The 27,774-nt window shown below is 46.9% G+C and overlaps 1 protein-coding gene and 1 non-coding gene across 5 annotated transcripts in view; one reads left to right on the top strand and one right to left on the bottom strand.

Moving 5' to 3' along the window:
- The window catches only part of DOCK1 (dedicator of cytokinesis 1), a 529,068-nt gene that overhangs the window by 457,282 nt on the left and 44,012 nt on the right, over window positions 1-27,774 (bottom strand). For 2 of the 4 annotated variants that reach the window (XM_060127083.1, XM_060127084.1), the window contains exons 2-7: window positions 20,786-20,869; window positions 13,337-13,377; window positions 9,841-9,930; window positions 9,322-9,377; window positions 5,712-5,808; window positions 2,761-2,909 (exon numbers count right to left, since the gene is read on the bottom strand). In XM_060127083.1, the coding sequence (XP_059983066.1) occupies window positions 2,761-2,909; window positions 5,712-5,808; window positions 9,322-9,377; window positions 9,841-9,930; window positions 13,337-13,377; window positions 20,786-20,869 (517 nt within the window). The remainder of the gene's footprint in view (window positions 1-2,760; window positions 2,910-5,711; window positions 5,809-9,321; window positions 9,378-9,840; window positions 9,931-13,336; window positions 13,378-20,785; window positions 20,870-27,774) is intronic. The other 2 variants (XM_060127085.1, XM_060127086.1) reach the window with 1 other exon arrangement.
- Window positions 22,729-22,801, top strand: TRNAV-CAC (transfer RNA valine (anticodon CAC)). The gene has a single exon. It is a non-coding gene; the product is annotated as a tRNA-Val (tRNA).

Below are 27,774 nucleotides of genomic sequence, written 5' to 3'. Positions count from 1 at the left end.
GGAGCCAGTGCTGGTGTGGGTGGAGCCAATGCTAATGAAGTGGGATTTGTTCTTATGTGGGCAGGGCCAGTGCTGGTGTGGGCAGAGTCAATGCTGTTTAGGGTGGGTAGGGGTTCCTGTTCTGGTGTGGGCAGGGCCAGTGCTGGCGTGGGCAGAACTACAAAGCATCTGGCTTTAGGAAGACTCACCAGAAGGTCCTGCAGGCCACACAGAATCAGGCTCCCTGAGAAGCAGAGGCTCTGGCCATGCTCCAGCCTGCTGTGTACACCCTGCCATGTACCTCAGGCCCGCCAGTACAGCTGGTCAGACCCATTTCACAAAGGAGGAAACCTAAGCTCAGAGAAACATCTAAAAGACCCCAGGGCCTGGATTCTGAGCCAGAGCCCTCTCACGGCAGAGCCCATGCTCCTTCCGGAATGCCATGTGGAAACTGCCACAGGAAGTGGTCTCTCAGGGATCTCCACACCAACCATTCCATGCGCTGTTCTCAGCAGCTGGTGCTCGGGTGGTTCTGAATCCAGACTGAGCCTCCACTGTGAAGGTACACTGCAGCAGAGCAAGGGACTCTAACACCATTAGAAACTAAATCCGTGGAAGGCCAAAGCACCTCTGGCGGGGCGGGGGCGGGGGGGGGGGAACTCCCTGAAATTACGTGCAAAATTCTGTGTGTATGTGTTATGTATGTGCATTTTCCTAGAGAGATGGTCCATGACCTTAATCACATTCTCAAATGTCTCCCAGAAACCATTTTAAAATCCGACTTTGAACACAGTGATTTTATTTTTCACTATTTTGTTTCCTGAAGAAGGAACTAGAAAGATATGCACAGAGTACTGGGCTTTAGAGAAGTTATGGAGTTGATCTGAGTTCCTTGGGCAAAAACCTATCTTGTTAAGGACTGCATTTCCTATCAAAGTAGTAAATTACGTTTGGAAATACTTCCCTTTCTTAACTAGATTGTTCCACGACATAATGTACTTTGGCTTCCCACGGCCAAATTAAGCAGGTGGTTTCTGGACATAAGTTCAAAATATGATACTCCAAGAGAAAACAGAAGCAAAGCTCCAAAAGTTTGGGTTTTTAGGCAGGTGGTCTTGAAGAGGGTTTCACTGCAACAATATCTCATATCCTATACCCAGAAATCTCTGGCTTCCTGGGGGAAAAAAACATTAAAAAGCCTTCTCCTGTAGGCTTTTCTACTCCAAACATTACATCTTACTAATAATGCAGCTTTTAAAACCTTTTCACACTTGAAAGTCTGAATTACCAGAAAACAAAACTGTTATAATTCTGATTTTACAAAACACTTTTTTAGTTTTTCCAGGGCTCCCTTCAGCTGAATGGAGCTATTTTCTGAGCTTTACATCCTAATGTGTAAAATGAGGAGGCTGGACTAAACCAGTAGTTTCCCAATCTGCTGTCCGTCACAGTCCAAGTCTATTCTGAAAGACTGGGATTTCTAGCCAGCGTTCCGGACTCCAGCAATCAGGATCTTAAGGAGTGGTTCCCAGGATGCTATATTTTGAAAGCTTGCCAAGTGATTCTGATACAGACCAGCATTTGGGGGTCCTGTGACCAGATACTTTTTAAGGCTTCTTGCAGCTCTGCCATTCTATGAACAGTCCAATAGTTACCCGGTAGAAAAGGCATGGCCTCATTCTGGTTACAGAACCTGGGAGAGCTGGGATGACTGTGCATCAGAAATGCATGCCCACACTAGGACACGCATCTCTGTGGGAGAGTGAGTGCACCATTGTTAAAGGCATTCAAGCAGAGCTGGGCGGCACCCCGCTGTAAATGGGAACTTTTGCATGAGACATACTCCTGTAAAACAATTACGTGTTGTTCATATCGAAAATGCAAATTTAGCTGGCTGTATACTTTTTCCAACAAAAGGTTTCACATATTTATTATTAAGCCAGTAATAATAGTTTCTGCACTAGTGCAGAAATACTGACACAAAAATAAAACACATCCGGCTGTTCAGATACTAGTGATGGCCTCAGAGAGATATGGTAACATGCAAGTGACCTTGACACAGCATAAATATGCGTGCCACCTCACGCGAGGCTCCTTATAGACCCAGCTTGGTTCTTCTCCAATGTCTTCTCTTGGAATTGTACCTGATTTTATTACCAGTTTTCATTCAAATCCGTTGGGGAATAGGACAATTCTCCTTCTGTTCCTTGGCCAGGAATCGCTTGATCCTGAAAGTCTTGTGAGAAGACATGGCAAGGAGCAAATTCAACCACACATAGGATGACGGAGAAGAGAAGAGACCAGCTGGCTGTATTTCTGTTCGCCAAATCTGGCGTCCCTACACTGGTGCCAAGTTTTAAGGTGCCCTTCGATGTCCCTTCCAACTTTCAGAACGCAGGATTGCACAGAAAGAAACCTGGTGCTTTTGTTACTACACAAAGTACCCCCATGTCTGGAATCAAGGTCAAATACTGTCAGCAGGAAGGAAAAGTTCCCCGTCAGGGGAATCAATGCGCGGTCCCCTCTGAAAGAGTGACAATGACAGGTTATCCCAGGCCCATCTTCTTGAAAAGAATACTTTTCAACAGTGACTCAGAAAACCCCTGATCTTCAGGATCCAAGAGCAAACAGCTCATCCTTTTAAAAATGAAACCCGTGCCATTATTTTGATGTTAGAAATTTTGTTTTATCGTAAGATAGGATTCTATTCTCCTCAAGGTTTATGGGGATGCTATTATATTGGATAATGTAAGCATGCAATCATCTTTCGAATAAACGAACCTGTTTCCATAATCAATCTTGGCAGTGACTTTCTTCTTCAGTTCTTTGAGCTCATCCTGCGGCAGAGTTCCAGAAAGAATCTGCGATCGCCACTCAATAAGGTCGTAGATCATGTGCCGAACGTTTCGAAACATCTCCCTGTTATCTTGCTAGACGAGGGGGGAAAAGCCAGTTGTTAAGTTCTTGATTTAAAAGAGCACTGTGGATTTCTTTTTTTCTCAAATAGACATGTCTGTGCTTTATATGATGGTGTTCAATTAATGTCAAATTAAAGATGTTTTTAGCACGGAACTGAACACATTAGATAGAATTTGGTTCCCATCACACACGAAAAGATGAAAAGAATAAAAGACAATGCGCGATCTTGCATATTCCAGCCAACCAGAGTAGACCAGGGCAGGATCTGGACTTGGCGCCTCAAAGCCAGCACGGGAGCTTCTAGAATCTGGCCTATGAATGGGCAACCCTTGTAGCTCCCTGAGGAAGTGCCCAGCCTACAGATCTTGCCTACTGAGACTTCAGAATACCTTCTCCCCCAATAATTCTCAGCACACAGAGAAACTCAACCCTGAGGCCTGTCGGCTGAGCTACAAGAGAATGTGCCTCTGGGCTCTTCTGGTGACTGTGGTGCATTTGGCACGTGCAGAGAGGCTTCTGCAAAAGGCAAAATCTGAGTCTACGAAAGCTCTCGGTGCGTTTACGCCAAAAGGGAAGCACAAACAAGAAACAAAATTCGTACCGCTTATCACTTTCTACATATTCCAAGGGGGTTGATGGCACAAAGGAAAGCAACACTTTTGCAACAGCAAGAGTACAATTCATCAAGAGGGACTTCCCTGGTAGCGCAGTGGTTAAGAATCCGCCTGCCAAGGCAGGGGACACGGGTTCGAGCCCCGTTCCAGGAAGATCCCACATGCCGCAGGGCAACTAAGCCCGTGCGCCACAACTACTGAGCCTGCGCTCTGGAGCCAATGAGCCACAACTACTGAGCCTGCGCCCGAGAGCCGGCGAGCCACAACTACTGAAGCCCACGCGCCTGGAGCCCGTGCTCTGCAACAAGAGAAGCCACCGCAACGAGAAGCCCGCGCGCCGCAAAGAGTACAATTCATCAAGAAAATGAGGAATCACCCAAAGGAAAAAGCATCCTGTGGTTCTTTCCATGAAAAAAAATCTAGGTGAAACCTAACTTGATAAAATTCTACATGGCATGGTGCCTATAAAAAATTAAAATGTGGTCATTGCTACATTTTAGAATAACTTCTCCTCTACACAGCTGAATCTCTCACCCCCACTATTTCTATATCTGACATCCTTTCTAGGAATTTCTGAGATCCCCACCACTTACCCATCCTATCACGCCCTAACAGATGATCTTCCATCCCATGAGCTTTTTTCCTTAGTATGATCCTAATCTTAATTTCTTTCTTTTTTTTTTTTTGACCACGCCACAAGGCTTGCAGAATCTTAGTTCCCCAACCAGGGATCGGACCTGGGCCCACGGCAGTGAAAGCACTGAGTCCTAACCAACCACTGGACCACCAAGGAATTCCCATAATCTGAATTCCTTAAATGAAAACTAAATAATCAAAATCACTGGTTTATTCTAAAATTAAGTTTGTTTCCATCTTATTAATTCTCCTTGTCCAGTTTTATAAAGCATTACCAAATACCTAAAATCCTCAATATTTTCCTAACCTGTCTACAGCCACAGAGCAGAGGGGGAAAAAAATATTTATGAGCAATATGTGTGTGTGTGCGTGTACATATATAAAATAAGCACTGTTGTTCAGCTCCGCACTAATCTAGCAATGTAAATCCCTAAGAAGCAAATGTAAACTTTTCCAAAGGAAACCAAGGTGCCAGTTAGGAACGCCCGTTCCGGGACCGCACGGCGAAAAGCGTGTCCACTAACGTATTTGTCAGCATCGACTCCTGTTTGTTTTGCTGCTGCATTTTTGTTTAAAAATTGCTAACATGAAACACCGACTCCGAAATTGCTCAGATTTACACAAAACATTCACGGCTAACTTTACGCTTTTAGGTTTGGAGAACATTTGATGAACAATTACTGCAACTGCTTATTACTGTGCATTTATAGGAAACCACTGTATAATCAAAAGCAACAAGGCTGCCTGGAGAGCAGCTGTGGGACGCTGGGAAGTTTTCTATGTTCCCGAGAAATCGAAGCACGGCCTTCCCTCCAGAGTCCTAGCTTTGGGCTGACAACATTAGCAGATGAGAAGTCAAGACTCTGAAGAGAAATACAGGCTTAACAAAAGGTATGCTTCCATAAATGTGAATTTATGTGCAAAGAAATGCCCCGGGGAATACAAAATGGAAGATGTCAGGGCTCCAAACTCGCTGCATTAATAAGGCTTCTTCTGAGATGAGGAGAACTGGACACCACACACGAAGCCAGAAAGTAAACTATTTCCGTCCCTCTGCAACAGACATGCTTAGGTCTAGAAGACTACGTCATTTTTCTCAAATGAAAAGAAGCATTACCTACGTGCAAACAATGGCAAAGACAGTCATCCCTCTCTACTGCATCCATAACGAAGCACCTACGACAGTTTCAAAGCAGATTTTCGCTTTCATACTCACATACAAACTTTGAGGGAACCCCAGCGCAGGTTGCCTCATCCTGTCTTCCAAAGCCTGAAAGCAGCCCATTTCCCTTTCCAACTCAAGGAAAGGTGAAACCCATGGCCCCTTCCTCGACAGCCACTTCACTGCAGTCAGCACGGCTACACCCCAACACAAAGCAGGTGGAAGGGCACATGGTCCCTGAGGGTGGCCAGAGTACTGGGCCAGGCTGCTAAGTATGACCTGCTCCCACAAGTTCTGCTTTTGAGGTTCCCGGAAAAAGGCAAACTACCCTGTTGGTTCAGCGGGGTCCACAAAGACCATTCTCTATTGCTAAGCTCCGATTCAAAATCCCATTTTCTCACCACATAGAGCTGCCTCCAGATGGTGGACCACTCTCTCAGTGTTGTGGTGACTTCCTGTATGAGCGGGAGGTCGCCTGGGATGACCGTTTCATGTTGCCTGGGAAGGATGCAGGAAAGGAGAGAGATGGTCATGGCTTCGTTAAACCAGGGGTACCTTGTAAATTCCAAATCTAGGCCACAGTGTGCAATATTTAAGCAAATGGAGAGACAGTATACAAATAAGACTGTGCCCACAAAGGAATACATACATCTCTACGAATGACAAGTAATTTCTGTACAGAGTCTGAGAACGTTCGTACATCATCCTCCGTGTAAGCCATCTACCTCATATGTCAAGGTAAGATGAAGGAGGCAAGTAATATCCCGTCAGAACATCAAGGTCTGAGAAGTGGAAAGTATATTCATAATATGCGTACCCATCTATTTTACAGATGCCATAAATTACCACCAGTCTGTGTGGCATTAAAATGCAGGTTTGGGATAAGATGATTTTTTACGTTTCCATCAGGCCTAAAACTCATTCTATGATAATATACATGAAGCAGTTATCCTTGCAAAACATGAGCGAGGTTACAGCTTTCAAGTGTCCACAGGTGCCCTGATCCCCAAATTCTGCTTATCCTCTTTCCCTTTTCTCTCCACCCCAGAAGGTTAACCCTTGACTTATTCTTGACTCATGATCTACCAATACTTGTGCGCTGGTTTTTATTAAATCAACCCCTGTTTTCTGGTCACGTGCTCTGCGTCGGGCATTGCGCTGAGTAGGACTCATAATATTGATATCTGGGACTGGGTCAGAGACTGAATTTGGCGGCTTGTGAAGTTAGACCACCTGGGCCTACAGGTCCTGAACAGACAAGACTCCCATCAACATGAAGTGTCCAAGGGGGCATTGAAATAGGTCCCACCTACATATCTTCAACTGCCTGGAGCCCAGACCTGTGGGCAGGACCCTGGCTGCAGCTCACAATCGGGGTTCAGGGCTGCAATGACTCACTGATGGCGGGGTGCTCCCCAAGGAAGAAACACTGGAGTCCCTGAGAGAGGGCCAGTCCCTCCAGAGAGGTCTGGCCACGTGCACCAGCGCGACAGCAGGGACCAGACGTCCAGGGAGGGCTGCCCGCGGGACCACCCCACACGAAAGTGCTGTTAGGAATTACCCTTTGCTGGGACATCATCAGTGTCCATTACAGGACGTGATGGTTACAGCAGCCCTACCAACTCTGTCACCGAGTTTCCCAGCAGGGATGTTGATGAAAATGTGGTTGACATCATATGACTCTGAGATGTCATCCTTGCAAAGCCTCCAGGGAGAGCTCCTCTACGCACAGTGCGAGGACGCTCGTCAGTAACTGGGCTGCACTCATGTCACAGAGCCTGAGTTTCATGCTGGGTCCACTGGGCTCTTCCCACTGGCTAGGAGACACCTGGAACTCAATGAGACCCCGCTTTCCCCATGGGGGGAGGGCCTCACTGCACACGGTGGACCCCGGTCTCAGCTCTGGATCCTTCTCACCTTCTTTCCTGCACTGGCCTGATCTGTCCCCTGGACTGACTGCCAGCTGGCTCTAAGGTATCTGACGCGGCTGTGCTGTTACCTCTGTAACCACCCTGCTACCTGCTGGGGGCCAGCAGTAAACACACCCGACAGTGCCTGTCACAGGTGGTGACTCATATGAGCTCCCTGGCTCTGCATGACTGAAGCAGACGTCATGGGACAAGTCAGGGCCGGAGGTCCCCATCCAAGCGTTTCCCACAGAGAGGGGACAGCTGAGATGCAAGAACAGAAGCCACCTCAAGGGGGGAGGGGCAACAGAGAACCAGGAGAAGGTAAGGAGGGCGCCCTGAGAGGGGCAGGCAGGGGTGATGCAGGGCAGGGAAGCACCAGAAGCCACAGGAGCTGAGTGCAGCGGACGCCCGCCAGTGTCAGATGCGACAGACAAGCTCCAGAGAGGAGGGCTAAGAAGACACTGGCGATTAGGAGGTGTGGTAACCATGTTGGTGTCAGGGGAGGGGACAAACGGGAATTGCCTTGGTCACGAGGCTAAAGGTACAGGATCGGTGGCAGCCGCAACACAGCCACGATCTGGGGTGTCTGAGCGTGAAGGAAGGCCGGTGTACAGAGAGGAGAGAAAGCCTGCAGGAGAGACGGGATAATGAACTTGGACAGCAAGGAGACAGGCAGGGGCAGGATGAAGAGTGGCCGGCACTGGAAAGGAGGAAGGACCAGGAGAAGAAAGGGAAGGTGATACCCACGGTATCCGGAGGAAAAGTACGGAGTGAGACCACCGGTCAAGTCTGAAGGCAGGAGGTTCTCTGCCAGGAGGGAGGCGGGAAGCAGCCAGGTTTGCGTGGGAACAGCCGAGGGAGGGTCAGGGCAGGTATCAGTAAGAGCAATCACAGGGGCCCTGGAGCATCGGCAGAGAACTTTCTAGACTGCTGGTTTCACCGGTGCCCCGTTCGTTTGCTCACGCTGGGGCATGTGACACTAACCCAGTGACAGGAACAGAAGTGTCTGTCTGCCTGTCCATCTGGCTGTCAGGGGGTGACTCTACTTACGAAGAATCCACACAGTCCCTTGTGCCCTTCACTATTATGCTTCGTAATTACATTTTACATATACTCATTTGTATACATCAAAGTGCTTTTTAAAAAAATAATTCCTCTACAGTCTGATGTCCAGACTGATCCTGCTACAGACTGATGTAAAATACATGAAAAGCACACTTTATTCAACTATTTCCACAGAAGGACGAAAGTTTCAAAACTTTCCTCTTTTTACTTCCCTTTGAAACTGTACATACAAAACATTTTATCTGTAGAAAAAAGGACCCTATTACAGGTCATCACATTTATGCCTCTAAATTATTTTCTTCGTTTTAATCGGAACTACAGAGCCCGACCTAGTCCTTTCCGTATCTTAAAAGTACACTGCTTGGAAAGGCAATTTTGTAATCAGCCGCAGAGATGTCATTATGCAGTAATCATATGGTTAGTAATTTTATCATTTACATATTTAACTGAGTGTGAAGATGTAGCAGAGACAAAAAAGGAAAACATTTTAATGCTCCCTCCTCCAAGTTCGCACCTGGCTATTCATTTGCCATTCCCGCCTAATGGGTTCCTGTTCTACAAATGTCCCTTTAAAGATCTTACACATCAGTTTTATGACCTCTAGAAAACATACGTCAGCATTAAGCAATGTGTAAATTCACACACACCCCAATTTAACAACTGTTGCTTCACCCTCAACCCCATTTGCGTCACAGCCTGCAAAGTCTTCCGGAAAAATGGATTCAGAGCTGGGGGCGCCGTGCAGGCTTTGCCTAATAGGGTGGTTCACAGAGGAAGAACTACGAAGCTTTCCAAACCCGCATCAGGTTCAAGGAGGTTGGCTGCAGTTCCGACACTGACTTAACTTAAGACTGTGTGAAGGCTCAAAGCCATGCTGTGGACAGCCCTAGATCAGCAGTTTCCCTTCTCTCCCCAAACTCCTGTCACATCAGGGTCAATGTCACCCATCGTCCAACCCCCAACATCGCCCTGCAAAGAGCCTCAGGCCAAATGCAATCACTGCACGACTTCATTTAAATATCAAGACAAGACTCACCCTTTTCCTTCAACTATGGCTTCTTTAAGATGAATATATGAAGCAGGAAATATACCCTTTGGGAGGAAAAAAGACAGTAGGTTTTATTATTAATATGAGTACTGATTGCAAATCGAACGACTGCCCCCCCAAAATGGAGGTGGGGATGTGGCTGGATCACTATTAAATCTGCAAGCCTAATGCTAAGTAAGTCTCATACACAACATAGCACAGAAAACAAAGAAGTGTAAAAGATGGCAACTCCTTCCGCTTGTGTTTCAAAGAGGCTGTGTATGTCTTAGAAGAAAACAGACGCAATGTGTTTGCAAAGAAAAAATCCCACAGGGACTTTGCTGTGTCTTCTCCACGGGCCACACCTCGTTTTTACTGCTGACCTCAACACAGGAAGACCCGCAGCCAGAGGATGCCTAAGAACAAGTTCTGACAATGGCTTCTGACAGCTCTTCCTTTCGAAATACTAAAATTGTCATCAAAAGTTAGTTTATACCGTTGATCATCACATAGGCACTGACTGCTTACCTGACCCAAGGAGACGTTCTCAACCATCTCCAGAGGGGCCGTCAGATAAAATAGAGAAACTGGGTGCATGTCGCCCAACCTGCCAGACTCCTAGGGGGAGCACACCAGGTTACACGGAGACAGGGCTTGGCACCCCTAAGCGTACGGCACACAGGGGCCCAACAGACAGTTCCGAGGGAGACAGCTCCTCAAGAGGACGGTCAGTGTCAGGCGCCGTGCGTGAAGCGCCAGGAGGTTTACCAAGAGTCCTGGTCCTGCTTCCTGAGCAAGGACACTACCTCCCTTCCTGGAGGGCAAGCAATGGGGCACCAGGCCCCGGGATCTTGCAACGATGCAAGGCAAACAGGTTGCGGCTTCCCACGTGAGATGTCATGCACGCAGCAAAAAGCCAATCAGTGGCCCTGGTGGCTTCGGGCACCTGCTGTGGGAACAGGAGCTTCCGACTAGGTTTCCCTGGCATCTGGCCCCAAAGGATTTCCACAGGAAATCCAGAAACCACCCTACTAATCCTGCTTGGGAAGGAGGCATGGGCACCACTGGTTCAGGTTCCTCCTGCCTGCCAGGGAAGTGGCCGCACTTCATGTGAAGAAGAATTATCACAGAGAGGGAAGGAGTCAGGCAGAAAGACAGAGGCTGAGCACCACAGAGGACTGCGGGGGCCCGATGCTAGGACACCTCCAGATCCCAGGACGGTCTCCAGGTGCACATTTGATGTCAACAGGTGAGCACGGGGCGGGGAGGGACGACGGGACGGACACACATACAAATAAGCCAGTCTCGCCCCCTGCCCATGTCCAGAGATGTCCCTCAGTCTCGGTAAACCTGCTCTCGAGAATCATGGAGCCACAGAAAGGACAGTGAAAGAAATGAGGCTGGACACATCTGGAGGCTTGAAATAAGCGACTTTTTTTTTTTTAATTCATTTTATTTTGGGCTGCATTGGGGTTTCGTTGCTGCGCGCGGGCTTTCTCTAGTTGCGGCGAGCGGGGGCTACTCTTTGTAGCGGTGCATGGACTTCTCATTGCAGTGGCTTCTCTTGTTGCGGAGCACAGGCTCTAGGCACGTGGGCTTCAGTAGCTGTGGCACGCGGGCTCAGTAGTTGTGACTCACAGGCTCTAGAGCACAGGCTAAGTAGTTGTGGCGCACGGGCTTAGTTGCTCCGCGGCATGTGGGATCTTCCCAGACCAGGGATTGAACCCGTATTCCCTGCACTGGCAGGTGGAATTCTTAACCACTGTGCCACCAGGGAAGCCCGAAATGAGCAACTTCTCCAGCTGGGGCGGTCGGGACCAGCCCAGATCTATTGCTCATTTGTGAATACCAATAAAAGGATGCTTCCGGAACACAGAGTCAGGTTACTAGGAGCCAAGTCCCTTCTCTGCTACTGCCTGGGGCAGGGGTGCTGATGCAAAATCACGACCTTTTTAAGGCTTCAATTTCCTCATCTGCTAAGGAAGATTTTAGGTGGAAAAGTAAATATGCCCCTACCCAGCTCTGTGAGCTGTAAAGTCAGGGCCCTGTGGTGCAGGGTAGGAAGGGTTAGGGCTCGTGGAGGCATGGGGAGTTGGGAGAGATTCCCGACTGGGAAGGTGGTACCAGACACCAAATGCCAAATATCAAAGAAAAGTGAACAGCTTCCCCGGCATGCACCTAGCACATGAAGTTGCAGCTTTGTCACTGGGGAAAGGGGATGGTTCATAACCCTAAACTCTTTATTAATAAAGTCCTCAACTGTGGCTTTCTCACATGAACCTCAGGTTTTCATCTGCAGGAACACATTCTTTTTTTTTTTTTAATTGAAGTATAGCTGATTTACAATGTTGTGTTAATTTCTGCTGTATAGCAAAGTGACTCAGTTAAATACACACACACACACACACACACACACACACACACACATTCTTTTTCATATTCTTTTCCATGATGGTTTATCACAGGATATTGAATACAGTTCCCTGTGTTATACAATAGGACCTTGTAGTTTATCCATCTTATATGTAATAGCTTGCATCTGCTAATCCCAAATTATGGAAGAGATAATCAATGTGAAAATAGAACTTCCCCTGGAGAAATCTATTCCACCAGCCGCCTGGTTGGAATCTACCTTGTTCAAAGCTCAAGGCTCCAGGTCATTGGATGTGTAGAGACTCAGAGCCCAGTCTGAGCTCGGCAGGGCGGAGGTGGGAGGTCCTGGCTCCCATTTGCAGATCTGACTCACCAGGTATCCCTCACAGCATCTCTCACATTAGGACAGAGTATGCCAGAGAAAGGCTGCCGCGAAGCTCAGCCTGGAGGCCTCCGAGGTGACTGAGACCAGAGGATGGACAGCTCCCACCTGTCTGGCACAGCCCGAGAGCAGGGCGTCTGGGGAAAGCAGATGAAGAAGGCCCTGTGCTTGCACAGCTGGACTCCAGCAGCCTTAGCTACAGGCTCCGGACCACAAGAGGAGCCCAGCCCAGTAACTAGATAATGAGAGGCCAAGCTAAGAAACAGATAAAATGAACCATCTGTCAAGTATAATGAGATTTTATAAGGTAACGTGGACAGCCAAACCACAGCTTAGAATGGACAGTGCTTCGGAATCATAGAATGAAGTGGAAGAGCCATCATTAGATTTTGTGAAGCTGAGAATGGAAAAGCCACAACAGAACTGTGTACGGGACTGTCCACCGCAATGTAACTGCACATCTTAGCTTCAGAAATTCAAACAACCACGCATGCAAACTGCCCTGGAAGACAGAACCTCTTTCTTTTGCCAGCGACGTAAGCAGTATAAAAATAGTTATAAGCAAGAGGGGAAAAAGCAAGCGTGAGCGCTGCAAATCTGCTAATTTATCATCAAGGATAATGCAAGATTGAAAATCGTGAGCAGTACTTTCTTCTCAAGTCATTATACCCAGATCATTCTCTTACACATCCTGTGCTTAAACAGGATGCAGAATTCTACCAGGAAAAGAAGAGTCCACCTCTCATGACAACAGGTCAATATCACGCCACAGCCCAGCCATTCACTCACAGAAATGAAATTGCAATTTCTACGTACCTATGTTGTTCAGAAGAAAACAATTCGGGAAGGGAAGTGATAAATTAGAAGTTTGGGGTTAACATATACACACTACTATATATAGAATAGATAACTAACAAGGACCTACTGTACAGCACAGGGAACTCTACTCAATATTTTGTAACAACCTGTATGGGAGAAGAATCTGAAAAAAAATGGATATATGTATAACTGAACCACTTTGCTGTACACCTGAAACTAACACAACACTGATTATAACTATACTTCAATTAACAAAATAAAATTTTTTTAATTAAAAAAATTCTTTAAAGGAAACAATTCAGGGTGGCCTATATTTCAACCCATGTATTTTTTTAATTCAGAGAAAGAGATATATAAGGACAACTCTTAGGCACCGTGAGACAGAATTTATTTCCTCGCCTATTGTGATTTATGAAGGGACATGCACTGTGTTTAATAACAAAGACTTACCTTCTTAGACTTTTTCCTTAAGGTGTAACCTCTGTACCACCCTAAACAAACACAAAAGCGAAACAGTTAGTACAAGGAGACATCACAGCGTCCTAACAGCACCTTCCCGCTGTCAAGAACTCATTGTTTGCAGAACCAGGGAAGTCAGCCCGTAACAGAACTCAGCAATCCTAAGGCTTTGGAGAGATGCTATGGGGTCTCCTAAACAGCATCTCAAAACCACACTTGAAGCCTGGCCAGGGGCCTCTTCACACAGACCTCCAGCTCCTTCACCTGCACCTGCCGCACGCGGCCTTGAAGGCGCCAGTGAGAACTGAGGAAGCACAGTTCCAGGAGGAGGAGTGGTCCTTTTGACCACCGGGCCCTAGGCAGGCTCCTGGAGTGTGCATTTTCGTATCTGTTCCTCCGCCGGATGGAGCGGGGTCACTGCCAAGTGCACATACCAGCATCCTCAGATCATCAAGAGCTGCCGCGAAACAGAAATCCTATTGAGAGCCGACTTCCTCCCTCTAAGGGATGGAGGGGGGCTTCGCCCTGGAGCAGCCATGACCGCACAAAGTGCTTCTGTGGCAAAGGCTGGACCCCCAACAGGAAGCACCGGGCCCAGGAATACGGGTCCGCCTACCCCCTTGGGGTCTGGCCTAGATTCAAGTTCCCGTTCCCTCACGTGGGGAGGACAAGCAAACAGAGCAGAAGACAGACGTGCTAGCACTGCTGGCAGGAATTACATGCCAAATGGAAGAGACATTCAGTGCCGGACTGGACCGGACCACTCCCTTGTCCCCTCCGCTTCAACTGAGGGCAGAAATCGCCCCTGCCAGTGCCCAGGGGTCCACGGCAGGTCACCCGCCTCCCAACAACTATGCCGCGGCAGGACGTCGGTGGATGTTTCCTTATCCCAAACACTCGGAAGCTGCTTTAGGCCACCTCACTCCAGAATAGGAAATCAAAGCTCGGACAAATTCCAACTCAGCCCCCCAGGAGCAAAAGGACGGAGATACTTGGAAAGCGCCCATCGAGTCAACTCCCAGAGAACATCCAAGTATTGGGCTTTTATACAGTGAAACAGTCAAACCTCGGAAACCTGGGACACATGAATGAAGGTGCCCAGAAACTGAAAACGGGCCTATATTGCACCAATGACCACACACCTCTAACAGAGCAATAATTTAACAACCAGAGGTGGAGAGGAACCAGAAAGTGACGGGGTTAAGATCCTCCAGGCGCTATGAAGAGATGCTTTCTGAGCATTCAGAAAAGAAGCTGGAAATTGCTGGGAGCCTCGCAAAGGATCTGCTAAGACCTGGATACAAACAACGAACCCACTTCACTTCCTGACAAGGGAACCGCACGATTGATTCGGGGGCACCGCAGAAGCAAAATGCCTGGATTTTCCTGCACGTTTGGAGGATGACCTCCTGAGAGCCCTGCACTGTCTCCTTCGCGGGTGTCTACCTGCCAAGGCCAGGATCAGCATCCACCCGGGACAGTGTTCACAGGCAGTGAAATGGAAAAAGTTCAAAAGGCTGTATTCAATGGAAAGGACTGTCTGCTATCCCATTATTTTATCCTTCCCGTATTTTCAGTATTACTTGGCCCTTTCTTTTCTGAAACTGACATGGGATGAATGTCCTAGAACATCTAAGGAAATACTTCAAAGTGACAAGAAGAAGACAGAAACCAAGCCAAAAATAAGCAACGTTTATAAACAATGTATAGAAGAAGGAACCTAAAAGACTTACACATGAAGAGATGTTCACACTAATAATCAGATAAATGAAAATTTTAAACATAATGTTACCGCATGGTTATTATAGGGAGGGAAATCTCAATACTGCAGGATTCCGGCAGCCCCTGGCACTGAGGATGCGAGTGGAGACCACACAACCAGTGTGAGCGTGACCCTACTTATCCAGAGTATATAACCCCACACCCCGCGAGCAGCCGTGCACCCCAAAGACACCCCACATACCCATCCACATGCAGCGGGGCAGACACAGGAGGCCCGTGGCAGCGTGATCTAGGGGGGCAGAATGAGTGCCCAGAACTGGAGGGTGGCTAGCAACACGTGCAGGTGCACACAGAGCAGTGAGGGCCACGGACTAAATATATACACACGACAGGACTGTGTCTTGGAGCACAGTGCTGAGCAAAAAGGGAAGAAACAGAATGAGGGTCTTCCCTGGTGGCGCAGCAGTTACGAATCCGCCTGCCAATGCAGGGGACATGGGTTCGAGCCCTGGTCCAGGGGGATCTCACATATTGTGGAGCAGCTAAGCCCGTGCGCCACAACTACTCTAGAGCCCGCAAGCCACAAATACTGAGCCCATGTGCCGCAACTACTGAGCCTGCGCTCTAGAGCCCACGAGCCACTACTACTGAGCCCACGTGCCACAACTACCGAAGCCCGTGCACCTAGAGCCTGTGCTCCACAACAAGAGAAGCCACCGCAATGAGAAGCCTGCGCACCGCAACAAAGGGTAGCCCCCACTCGCCACAAGTAGAGAAAGCCCGCACGCAGCAACGAAGACCCAACGCAGCCAAAAATAAATAAATAATTTTTTTAAAAAAAGGAAACAGAATGAGACCCACAACCACATTTATATACATGACCTAGAGGGGTGGGATAGGGAGGATGGGAGGGAGACTCAAGAGGGAGGGGATATGGGGACATGTGTATGCAGATGGCTGATTCGCTTTGTCGTGCAACAGAAACTAACACGGTATTGTGAAGCAATTATACTCCAATAAATATCTATTAAAAATATTTATATATATATATATATATATATATATATATATGCGTACCAAGCAGTACAGGCCAAGAGAAAAATTCACTTCAAACACAGCAGAAGGGTTTTTCCAGCAGAAGGGAGAGAAGAAAGAGTTGAGCTACTGGGATAAAAAGATAAGGTGTCCTTTGATTTTACTTGATGATAACAGACGGTGGTTTCTTTTTTAATGGCCTCTTCCTAAGCAAAAGGAACACCTAGGCTTTCCCTTCTCAAGAATTTCTGCGTCTGTTATTCCTTCCACCAACTGAGAACCCAGACTATGTGCCCGAGGCCACACTAGACAGAGCGAATGTAGAAACATCAATAGATTAGACCCAACTTCTGCCCTCCAAGGGCTCACACACCAGAAGATTCCCCTATGACAAGCGGGGCTCAAACCACCAACAAGGGCAGAGATTTGAGCATGAAGGAGAGAGGACATCCCTGCAGAGGTTTCATGCAGGGAAGTGGGGGGACATGGAAGGATGATGAGTGGCTGCTGCTTTGGAGGGGCAGGCCAGTGGGAATGCAGCTATAGGAGCAGGAAGGTGCATGGCTCATTGAATTAACAGGCTGATTCACTCCTCCCAGGCAGGGCTCAACCAACCTGCTCCAAACAAGAGACACCCGCCCCCCCAACGGCAAGTATAGGTCAGACGTAGTCCTGAAACACAGGGAGGGCCCCGTCCAGCCCAGGAAAACGGCAGCCAAGTCAGTGGGGACACTGGAGCGTTCCCAACAGGACAGGAGCACACACACTCAAGTCCAGGACTGCAACCAACTGAGGACAGGACCAGGCAGAACAAAGCAGGCGCAAGGGAGTCGGAAAGGAGCTTCTGCCCAGGGAGGTGTGCTCAGGCGGAGTCTTCAAGGATGGCTAGTCAGATGGAGGAAGGAGGAGGGAGGCCCGGCAGAGCACGGTGCAGAGGGGCGCTCACCAAGCATCTGACAAGCCACCGGCAGCAAAGCTAGGACACGTGTGAGAAGAAGGCTGGGGGGACTTCCCCGGTGGCGCAGCGGATAAGACTCCACGCTCCCAATGCAGGGGGACCAGGTTCGATCCCTGGTCAGGGAACTAGATCCCACACGCATGCCGCAACTAAGGAGCCGGTGCAACCAAATAAGTAAATAAATTATAAATATTAAAAAATAAAAGGCTGGGGCTCAGGTGGGACAGGAGGAAACCAGATCACTAAGGTCCTGGGTCCTGCCCACCTCACAAGTACCTGCCTGGATGGACAGCACAGTCACCTGTGTCAGGTGTACTGTGTCCTGCTCTGAGTACTGAACTACAAGACAGCCAAAGGCCGGATCTGACCAAACCACGCCCTAATGGACAGCATCTGCGTGCACACTGGGCGTTCTGGAGCTGTCCCGGGTACAATATTCTGCAGGCACCCGGGCCAGGGGCAGGGCGCAGACCCAGCCCAGAGGATGGAGGTTCTGGAAGCAACACAGGATGAGAAGCACAGCTGCGGTGCTCTTCCACTAGGCTGGGGCCAGGTGGCCAGTCACCTGGGACAAGGTGCAAAGGATGGCTGCTGGGTGGAGGCTGCACTGGAGGGCCTGGTGGTCTTCTGTGAAACGACAGCCTTATCAACATGACTACTTTTTCCAGTTTGTTGTGGGTTGAACTGTGTTCTGCCCACCCCAAACAGACGTTGAAGTCCTAACTCCCTCCACCTGTGGGTGTACCCTCATCTAGAAATAGGGTCTTGGCAGATAATCAAGTTAAGATGAGGTCATTACAGTGGACCTAATCCAATACAGTGTCCTTATAAAAAGGAGGAATAGACAGTCAAAGTCAAGCGCAGGGAGGACGCCATGTGATCACACAGGCGGAATCCAGGGCGTTGCATCTACAAGGCAAGGAATGCCAGCGATGTCAGCAAACCACAAGCCTGGAGAGACCCGTGAAGCAGCTTCTGCCCCCTCAGCCCTGAGAAACGACCAACCCTGCCGACACCTTGATCTTGGACTTATAGCCTCCAGAACTGTGAGGGAACACGTTTCTGTTGTTTAAACTCCCCACTGTGTGGTACTTGGTTACCGTCGCCCCAGGAAACCCAGAGGCAGTCCTCTCAAGACCTTCAGTTGACAGATGCTGGTGGCAGGAAAAGGAATTAAGGTGCATTTTGGAAGAAAATAGATCATTATCACTTTGCAAATTTTGAATAAATTAAGTTCCCGTGTTGTAGTTTCATCAAAAGAATGCCTTCCTAATCTGGGTGCAATGCTGTCCTCTCACACAGGCACAGCGTCCAGCCCGTGGAGATCCTTCTGGAAATGAGCAGGTGACAGGATTGGCATCTCCTTGGCTGAAGAGTCACTTAATCAACATCGGTGACCTGGGCTCACCTCTCCTGTCTGGTTGACCCTGGACACTGCTTAAAGGCAGAGGCATACCCCGAATGAGCCCTCAAAGCTCAGTCCACCTCCCTGGTGACCGGAAAAGTTCTTTGCTTTGTTCTGTGCTCCACGCCTCCATGAGCCTGAGACAGAAACATTAACCATAACTTGCGGGTAAGTGTGTTCTTTGAACCTTAATATAAGGAATAATCATCTAGAAGTTATATTCTCTGGAGCAATCCCAGTAGTACCCTACCCTGAACAGGATCACATAGAAAGGGAAAGTTAAATTTGACAACCATAAATAAATTTTCTTAGGGGAAAAGTGGAAGGGGTGAGGAGAAAAGAAGAAGAGAATGCCAAACGTTAATATAATCCATAAAATTTAAACAGAACAAGAGGAAAGAGCAGAAAAACAATTATTCCCTTGTTATTTGATGATAATAGAGTCACCAAGTTTCCCAAAATCAAAACTACTTCCCCAAATGCATTTCTCTGATCGGATTCTGACTAAAACCAAAAAAGACAGCAGTTAAAGAAGGGGAAGTCGTTTTATGTTACAGGGTCTTTACAAAGACTGGAATATTTTTATCAGGACTTAGAAGATTGATGAGCCCGGAAACTAAGTGCTCACTGAAGAATCCTTTATCACGATGCTGGCCAAACAGTCAAATGCCTGCCACCAATTATTTTTTTTAGTTAAATGTACAGGGATCATCGACTCACCTAAGGATTCCCCTGTTTAAAGAGTGCATTCTTCTTACAAAGCAAAAAACAAGAAGTCGCAGCCCCTGCTACCCCGGGCTGCACAGGAAATTGTTATCTATTCAGGAATGACATCACTGCCCAGTGTTTATTAACCAGGATTTCAAATGCAACTGACTGGGGGCAGAAATAAAAAAAGATGTAAGAGCACTCTTCCTTCAGATCTGAAAAGTGTCTGAGATGAGAGCTTTGATCCTTAACCTCTAGTTAATTTCTCTATTTCCTCTCAGCCACTGGCCATATATATACTGGGAGCAGATAAGGCAATCCAACTGTCAGCTGTAAAAACTGAAACCAGGCAGAAGGTGCCCATTGCAGCTACTCATTCACATAAAGACCGTTTTTGCAGTATTACATCTGCTTCCAGGCATATGACACAAAAGCCGATTTTTTCCCCCCAGTAGGACATTTCTTAGGGTAAAAGGTGCAAATGGAATGGAATTCCAAGCCAGCATGAGTCAGATGCCGAAGTGAGGGACATGGACGTGGACATGGGTATTTTAATGGGTTTGCGCTTCTCCAGGAACACGGGAGCAAGCTGTAGCTTGCCTGGTGCACAGAAGCTGAACGCTGCGTCACTCGCGTGCAGAGAGGATTCCAAAGACCGAGTTTGAAGATCAATTTGTGATTGCTACGGGATGTGTGCAATTTCCTCTCCCCGTCACCCAACCTCCTACTTGGAAGGGTCTGGCTAAACCCAATCTGAAAGCAATTTTGCTGTTGGAATTATCAATTTTAATCAGTTCTCTTTTTTCCTATGTTATATGGAAGTCACCCCCTTTGAACAAGAAACAAAGCCACCAACACTCCTCTCACACATGTGAGGAGTCTAAAACTCAAGCCCGTCATTGCTCCTTTTCTGTGCAGCATAAAACGAAAGGTGTCCCGTTTTAATGATTTGCAAAACCCTAAGTATGAAAACCAATTGTCTGAAAACGCAAGGACATCAGGAAACCACTGTCACCGACAGTATATTTATTGGATGATTACAACAATTGCTTTACTGGACCACATTCCACAAAGCTGTGACAATCTCTGTTCACCATTCAGAAAATGGGGTCATAGATTTTTTAAAAGGAAATAAGAAATGACAATTTTGGTTCCTCTCAGGAAGTTGTTAACAAATCTACGTGAGAGCATAAAAAGTCTCACCATTCACATAAAACACCTCAAAACAATGAGCCTAACACTAAAATATCTTAAATGTATTTAAAAATTTTTTTTCAAGTGGTCAGTTATTAACAGTCAAGATGGACATACATTTGCAAAAAAGGAAACAATGGGGTTTTTTTTCTTAACAATAAAACAACTATTTCAACAGAAAACTTGAGAGGTTAAAAGTTTAGGAATTTAGTTTTAAGTTCACCTTAAGTTAAAAAAAAAAAAACAGATTTAAATAACAGATAACCTCACCACTGCCCTTTCCCGACACAGCATCTATCATGCAAGAAAACCAACCATACACGCTTTCCTAACAGGGTAACGCTTTGCCCATTACGCACTGAAAAATGTACTAACTGCACAAAACTACAAACAGAAAGACACCAAAATAAATACGCACCTTCATACGTTTCCAGGATGTGCACGGTGTCTCCTATTTGTAAAGAAAGTTCATCCGCTCCCCTGGCATCATAGTTATAAAAAGCTGTTCAGAGGAAAAAGAGTTAAGAAGATATTAGTAAAGGTAACTATGCTGGATTGTTTCTGCCATTTTTAAGATTGAAATATTCAGTCTTTGCCTGGATCATCCTCTCTGATACCCACAAAAGGAGGCTTTTTTTTCAAGGGTCCTCAGTTTAAGAAGCAGAAATTCATAACTACTCATAACGCCAGAAAACCACAAGTGGTTTATTGTGGTAAAATACGTATGATATGAAATCTGCCTTTTTAACTATTTTTAAGTGTACAATTCAGTGATGTTAGTTACATTCACAGTGTTGCTCTCCCATCACCACCATCAAGTTCCAGAACTTTTTCATCACTCCAAACAGAAACCCCATAACCATTAAGCCATCACTCCCTATCACTCCCTCCGCCAGCCCCTGATAACCTGTACCTCACTTTCCGTCTCTATGAATTTGACTACTCCAGCCACCCCGTTAATCATACAGTATTATCCTTTTGTGTCTGCTTCTTCCACTTAGCATAATGTTTTCAAGGTGTACGCACATCGTACCATGTATCAGAACCTCATTTCTTTTTATGGTGGAATAATGTCTATAATAGAAAGAAAACTAAAGCTCTTGTCAACATTTCAATTATCACTTCATATACTATCTTATATTTCCATTAACAGACTTTTTTCATTAGATGACTTTTTCCTATCTGTAAATCAATGACACATGGACTGAATATTTTTTGAAAATCAAACTGATTCTTTAAATTACTACATAGCCAATGCTGCTATTAAGCAAGGCAAAAAAATATGTCTAATATTAGGAAGCAATCCTTCCAACTGACAATATGCAACAAATGTCTGAAATCCCTGGGACTTCCCTGGTGGTCCAGTGGGCAAGACTCCACGCTCCCACTGCAGGGGGCCGGGGTCCGATCCCTGGTCGGGGAACTAGATCCTACATGCCGCAACTAAGAGTTTGCATGCCACAACTAAGAAGTCTGCATGCCGCAACAAAGATTCCGCATGCTGCAACTAAGACCCGGCGCAGCCAAAAATAAATAAATAATAAATTAATAAATAATTTTTTTTAAAAAAGCAGTTCTGTTCCTCCTAGCTAAGAACGTAAAAGTCATTCCATTAAATTCAGGTCATACTTTTGCTCAAGCATGGAGATAAAGGCAACAATCACACTGCTTATGACTCCCAAATATTCAATTAGCTTACTCTCAATAAAAATAAATAAATACAGTGATGTTTTTCCTTCCTACTGGATTCTCCCTAAAAAGATGTCAGACTTGAGGCAAAATTCATCGTAAACCTTTCATCAGTCAGGATCAAACGCTCATCCATCCATCCCGAACACCCTGTTGGACTAGGCTGTCGTTTACAGGCACCATTACTGTGTCCACTTCTGGAGTTCTCCCTGGTCACATCATGTGCAAACTTCTCCAACAAGCATGGGGGGCCTCCATCATCTGACTGACTGCCTGGCCCTCCTTCCAACCACACACTCCTGGCCCGTCACTGCTTCTCCTCGAAAGAAAGAAGTCACACCTGTGTGTCACTCCTTATTCCTCCCCTGCCAAAGGGGTCTTCCCACCCGTGTCACCTATTCCAGAGAGCCAAGTCCAAGCATGTTCAAACCCCTTCTACAAAAATACCCAGCAGCACAGCACACTTCCTGTCGCCAGCTCCATAACCAAGCTACATTTGCGGTCTCTGGAAGCAGACAGAGTGGGCAGGGTACCACCTCTCCCCAGGGAGACCTGGGTGACCTCCAGCAAACACCCTATCCTCCGCATCTTCAGCTTCCCCATCTGTATGATGAGGAGACTGATATCTCTGGTGTGTGTACTCTGTGTCTTAAAGAAAATAATGCTGGGACTTCCCTGGCGGTCCAGTGGTTAAGACTCTGCACTCACAATGCAGGGGGCCCGGGTTCGATCCCTGGTCAGGGAACTAGATCCCACATGCCGCAACTAAGATCCCGCATGTTGCAGCCAAGACCCGGCGCCGCCAAATTAAGAAAAAAAGAAGTGGATCTGTTAACTTGACGCAATATGTTGCCTGCAGTGAACGCTTATTAAATTGTAAAAGCTCTTACTGTGTTTGAGGGTATTTTGTTTTTACTGCCACAGAGACTTAGCAGACGATCACATGTTCACAAAGGTGCCTTGTGTCCACCTAGAGGGGTGGGATACAGAGGGTGGGAGGGAGACACAAGAGGGAGGAGATATGGGGATATATGCTTATGTATAATTGATTCACTTTGTTATACAGCAGAAACGAACACACCATTGTAAAGCAATTATACTCCAATAAAGATGTTAAAAAAATAAAATAAAACATCAATAACCATATATACATAGAAAATTCTATTTTCACAGTTATTTTCCTATATTTTCACCCATACTCATAAAATTTAAAGTCCTCAACTGACATAAATGGTTATTAGTAGTTATTAAGTTTATTTAGCATTTTATGGTGAATCTTTAACAAGAAATAACAGCATTAGATAAAGAAAGCTCAAAACATATGCCAGCCTCTCCCAGCCCAGCACAACCGCTTTCAAAGCCTTCAGGAACCATAAATGCATTTATCATCATTCTTAACAGCATCCTTGCCAGCATGCCTGTTCTATTACAGATGTGGAAAAAATAAACACATCAAAAACAATACAAATAAAATAAAATAGACAAGTCCACTGTAAATACATTCAGGTCCATGCGAATTTGTAAGGCATACACGCAAAAACCTTTAAGTAGTGGCCCTTCCACATCTGAAGCAGGCAGAGAAAAGCAGTTGTGAAAATCTCATACAAGAATAGAGACATTTCAAATGTACCTATGAAATGAGGCTTTAAAGACCCATGATTTCACGGATGAAGGGAAAGGGAGCCTCTGGGGGTTTATGCACGTGGCCCCAAATGACACAGCAGAGCCTGGACCACAACAATGGCTGCCCAGCCCCCAGCCTTAAGGATCCCACACTGAAACGCAAATTAAAAGACTCAACTATACAAATTATTGGACAAGGAAGTGGGAGGGAGGAGGAAGTGTGGTAGATAGAAAAATGGCCCACAGAGACGTTCACATCCAAATCCCAGAACCTGTGAGGATGCTCCCTTACACAGCAAAGGGGGCCAGTGCAGATGTGATTAGGTTAAAGATCCTGACATGGGGGTGCTAATCCCGGGTTATCCAGGTGGGTCCAATGTAATCACAAGGTTCCACAAGAGACAACAGGAGTGTCAGAGTCAGCCAGAGATGTGACCATGGGAGCAAGGAAGGGGCCACAAGCCAAGGAGAATTGGCAGCCTCTAGAAACTGGAAAAGGCAAGGAAAGGACTCTCCCCAAGAGCCTCCAGAAGGAACAGAGCCCTGCCGAAAGGCTGACTTTAGGACTTCTGACGTCCAGGACTGTAAGATTATAAATTTGTGTTGTTGTAAAGCCCTAAGATTGTAGTTTGTTATGGCAGCAATAGGAAACATGGGCAGGGAGGAATGTGGAAAACAATTTAAAAGTGGTATTTTGTGGTTGATTTATTCACTGCTGAGCAGGGTTGCAAGCATCTGAACAAGTCTGAGGCTGAGGTTCCCCGATTCTTGGGTGATAGAAAAATGAGAACAATGCAGTGAATTTTTCTTAAATAAGCCCAAAAGTATTCAATGTAAAAGGCTATGCCTTATTCTGATTATGTGACCTTTCAAAGCTGCCCCTTTTTGGGGGTGGGGGGGTGAAAAAGCAGAGACGAGAAAGACCAGAGGCATCTTCTCCTTTACGAAGGATGATGATGACAGATGGCATCTGGTTTTAAAAATGTCTTTACTTGACAGAAGCACAGAGATGGCGGCCTTTCTGCAGTTTGTCTTCTTTATCTCTCTGGTCTGTTAAGATGTGGGAACACCTCTGCAAGAGAACATGGTCATCGCGCCTTCATTCACATCTTTGGAGAGAGCAGCCTTCACCTGCCTCTGGCTGGTGGGTGAACCCTTCCTTCATCGATTCCTGCCCCTCAAAGCCATTTACCTTTCTTAATAGCCTGGCTTGAAACGGCGTCGCTGGGTATAAATGCACCTTCAACATGAATTTCTCAATCCTGGACCGCAGAGTCCAGCATACGAGCTTGACGTGTTATTCACGTGAAAAGTGAAACGGGAGCTTCTTTCCCAGGATGGCGTGTTGGGGGGGGGGGACGGGGGGTAGCTTTTCTCTGGCAGAGCCGGCAGCAGCACAGAGTAAGGAAGCACATGGATCGTTTTTTCCCAAAATAAAAAATAAACACTCTGGTCTGCGCTTCATACAGCTTAGATGCATCAGAGATGTTGAAAAGCCAAAGTCATCTCCTCTGCTCAGCCTCCTGATCACCCTAAAAACGGCTGCCCAGGAACGTAAGGAGAGAAGGGTGGCTCGTAAGTCATGCAGGAGGGCTTCCATTTACACCAAGATTATTAATAACACTGACGGTGACGATACTACAGACGAAGATGATGATGGTGGTGGTGGTGAGGGTGATGGTGATAGGGGTGATGATGCTGGTAATGACAGTGGCTGACATTTACTGAGTATATTCCCTGGGCTAGCCAGTGGGCTAAAAGCTTCACATGTTCAGCTAATTCAACACTCACGACAGTCCTAGGAGGTGAAGATAAAATTTTTCCCACTGCCCTCATCAGGGTTTATAGCAGCTCAGAGTCGGCCCATACATGAGCTGCCAGTGGAGGGGCTATGCAGGGCCAGAGGCCAGCCTGGATGAGAGGCCAGAATGCCACAGCCCTGCAGGGTCTCTTCCTCAAACTCTGCCCTCTCTGGGCCTCACGCTGCCCTCCTGATGGCTCCCACAAATCACAACATCCAGCCTGGGTCCCTGACAGGCAAACGTGCCTGTGCACTCCTGAAGCCCACCAGGGTCCACAACATCATGGTAATGGATCTCTCATTCCTTACACAGAAGAACCCAAATTGAGGTAATTCCAGAAATGCAAGGTTGGTTTAACATCCAGAAAACAGATTAATGTAATTCACCAGTTTAACGGAGTAAATGATAAAAAAAGCGTATGATCATCCCAATCGGTGCAGAAAAAGAATTCAATGAAATGTAACTCCTATTCAGGGAAAAACAAAAAAAACCACTTGACTACTCTGACATTGGGGGGTGGGGGGGACACTACAGTCCCTCAGCCCATTTAAAAGATGGAAACACAGAGGCCTCCAGAGGAGTCATGACTTGCTCAAGGAGGCACAGCAAATGACGGCAGCCCTGGGACCCTGGGGTGTCCCTTCCAGACTGTCAACACCACACCACTCTTCCTGACCCAAGCCTTCACCATCTCTCATTGAGATGAAAAATAATACTTCAGCTGGTTTCCTATATAAAATCTTCTCTCCGTCACCAAAGTTACCTTCCTTAAATCTTACTCCAAAACACTACGTGGTTTCTCTTGGCTTCAAAGCCCTGTGGGATCTGACTTCGGTCCACCTTTCCGATCTCGTCTCCGCCCCCCACTCCCCCTCCTTCAGCTCCCCTTCTCCCCACCCCAGGCCTATCACAAGCTGCTCCTGCCACTAGGAATGCCCCTCCCCCCACTCCCTCTGAAGACCCCACTTGTCTACAAGGGCTGCCTTTAACTTCACATCCTTTTCCAGATCCTTACTGAACTCTGACGTCTTCCCCAGGACCAAAAAATGGTACACGCACACCTGAATTAATTGCTTGCTTCCCAACTTTCCTATGAGCTCTGTGACACCGCAGGGCCTTGGAGGGTTACTTATCTATATCTGTCTCTTCCTCCAGACCCAACTCCTTGGGGAAAGTAAACATTTGTTAATCACTGGATTTCCCACAGTGGCTAACACCATGCCTTGCAGGCACTCAACAAAAATTCACTGCATTTAACCAGACCACAAAGTATTCCTCCTTGTGAGGTTTGCAACAGAGTGAAAGCAAACACTGTATCATGTATTCCTTTTCAAAATGATCTTGACCTCTACAGACAGATCCAGGAGCCCGAGACTTATTCAATCAATAAGAAAGAGAGACACAATATTAGCTTTCCCAGCTCTGCTACGGGTTTCTTCCATCTAATGAGATAATCTACCATCAGCGCGCGGGTTCAAAGCCTCCTTAACGCACCAAAGGCATGGGCTTGACCACACATCACTTCTCAAAATCTGCTCAGCTCCCAGCTTCTCTCCCTATTCCACACACTGTCCCCCTGAAACATGACTTCAGGATTTCAAGTAGCAATTTAAAAGTTAATTAATTCTTTTAGAAAGTCAATTTGTGAAAATTAATGGCTCTGTGATCTCATTCCCTTTGTCTTGCCATCAGTGGGGAAAAATGTTCAACAGCAGGCATCTTCGCAGGGCTGGGGAAAATGCAGACCCTGTCCTTAAGGGGAAGGAGCATGGACCCTGGCTGTGCCCCCCACAGGGCCTGCTTCTGAGGGGCTGTCTGTCTTGCTCTCCTTGAGTTTCACAAGCCCAACACATGTTTACCTAGTCCATGCCAAGCACAGACATACAGCGTTTCCCAAGCCTCTATCTGGCGTCTGCTCTGGTCCAGCAGTGGGCTGGTGCTGCAGAGAAGAGCTGAGCACAATGCAGCCCCAGGGAGTAAAGTCACCCCGCAGCCTGGTCTCTAAGGAACAACCTTTTCACATATTGGACCCATTCAGGAAAAACAGTGTAGAAAGAATCAGAAAACACTTATGCACAACCTTTGAACTTGACTCTGGGCAGGGGGCAGCTCCCACCCTACATCAGAGCTGGGGGCTGGGCTTCCTAAATTTTATTGTAAAAAAGAGACTGGTACCCACTCAATTACCAGCTTCTATGACCCACAGCCCAGTCCTTCCACTTCTCTGATTTGGGGGCAGGCGACTCAGGCAGGGTTAGAGCCTCCCAGAGGCCTGAGCCATGGTGACCCTCAG

Source organism: Lagenorhynchus albirostris, chromosome 16 (assembly GCF_949774975.1).
Source record: "Lagenorhynchus albirostris chromosome 16, mLagAlb1.1, whole genome shotgun sequence".
Taxonomy (NCBI): Eukaryota; Metazoa; Chordata; class Mammalia; order Artiodactyla; family Delphinidae; genus Lagenorhynchus; species Lagenorhynchus albirostris.
Note: the sequence above shows the minus strand (reverse complement) of the source record. Positions and strands in the feature narration are given on the sequence as shown.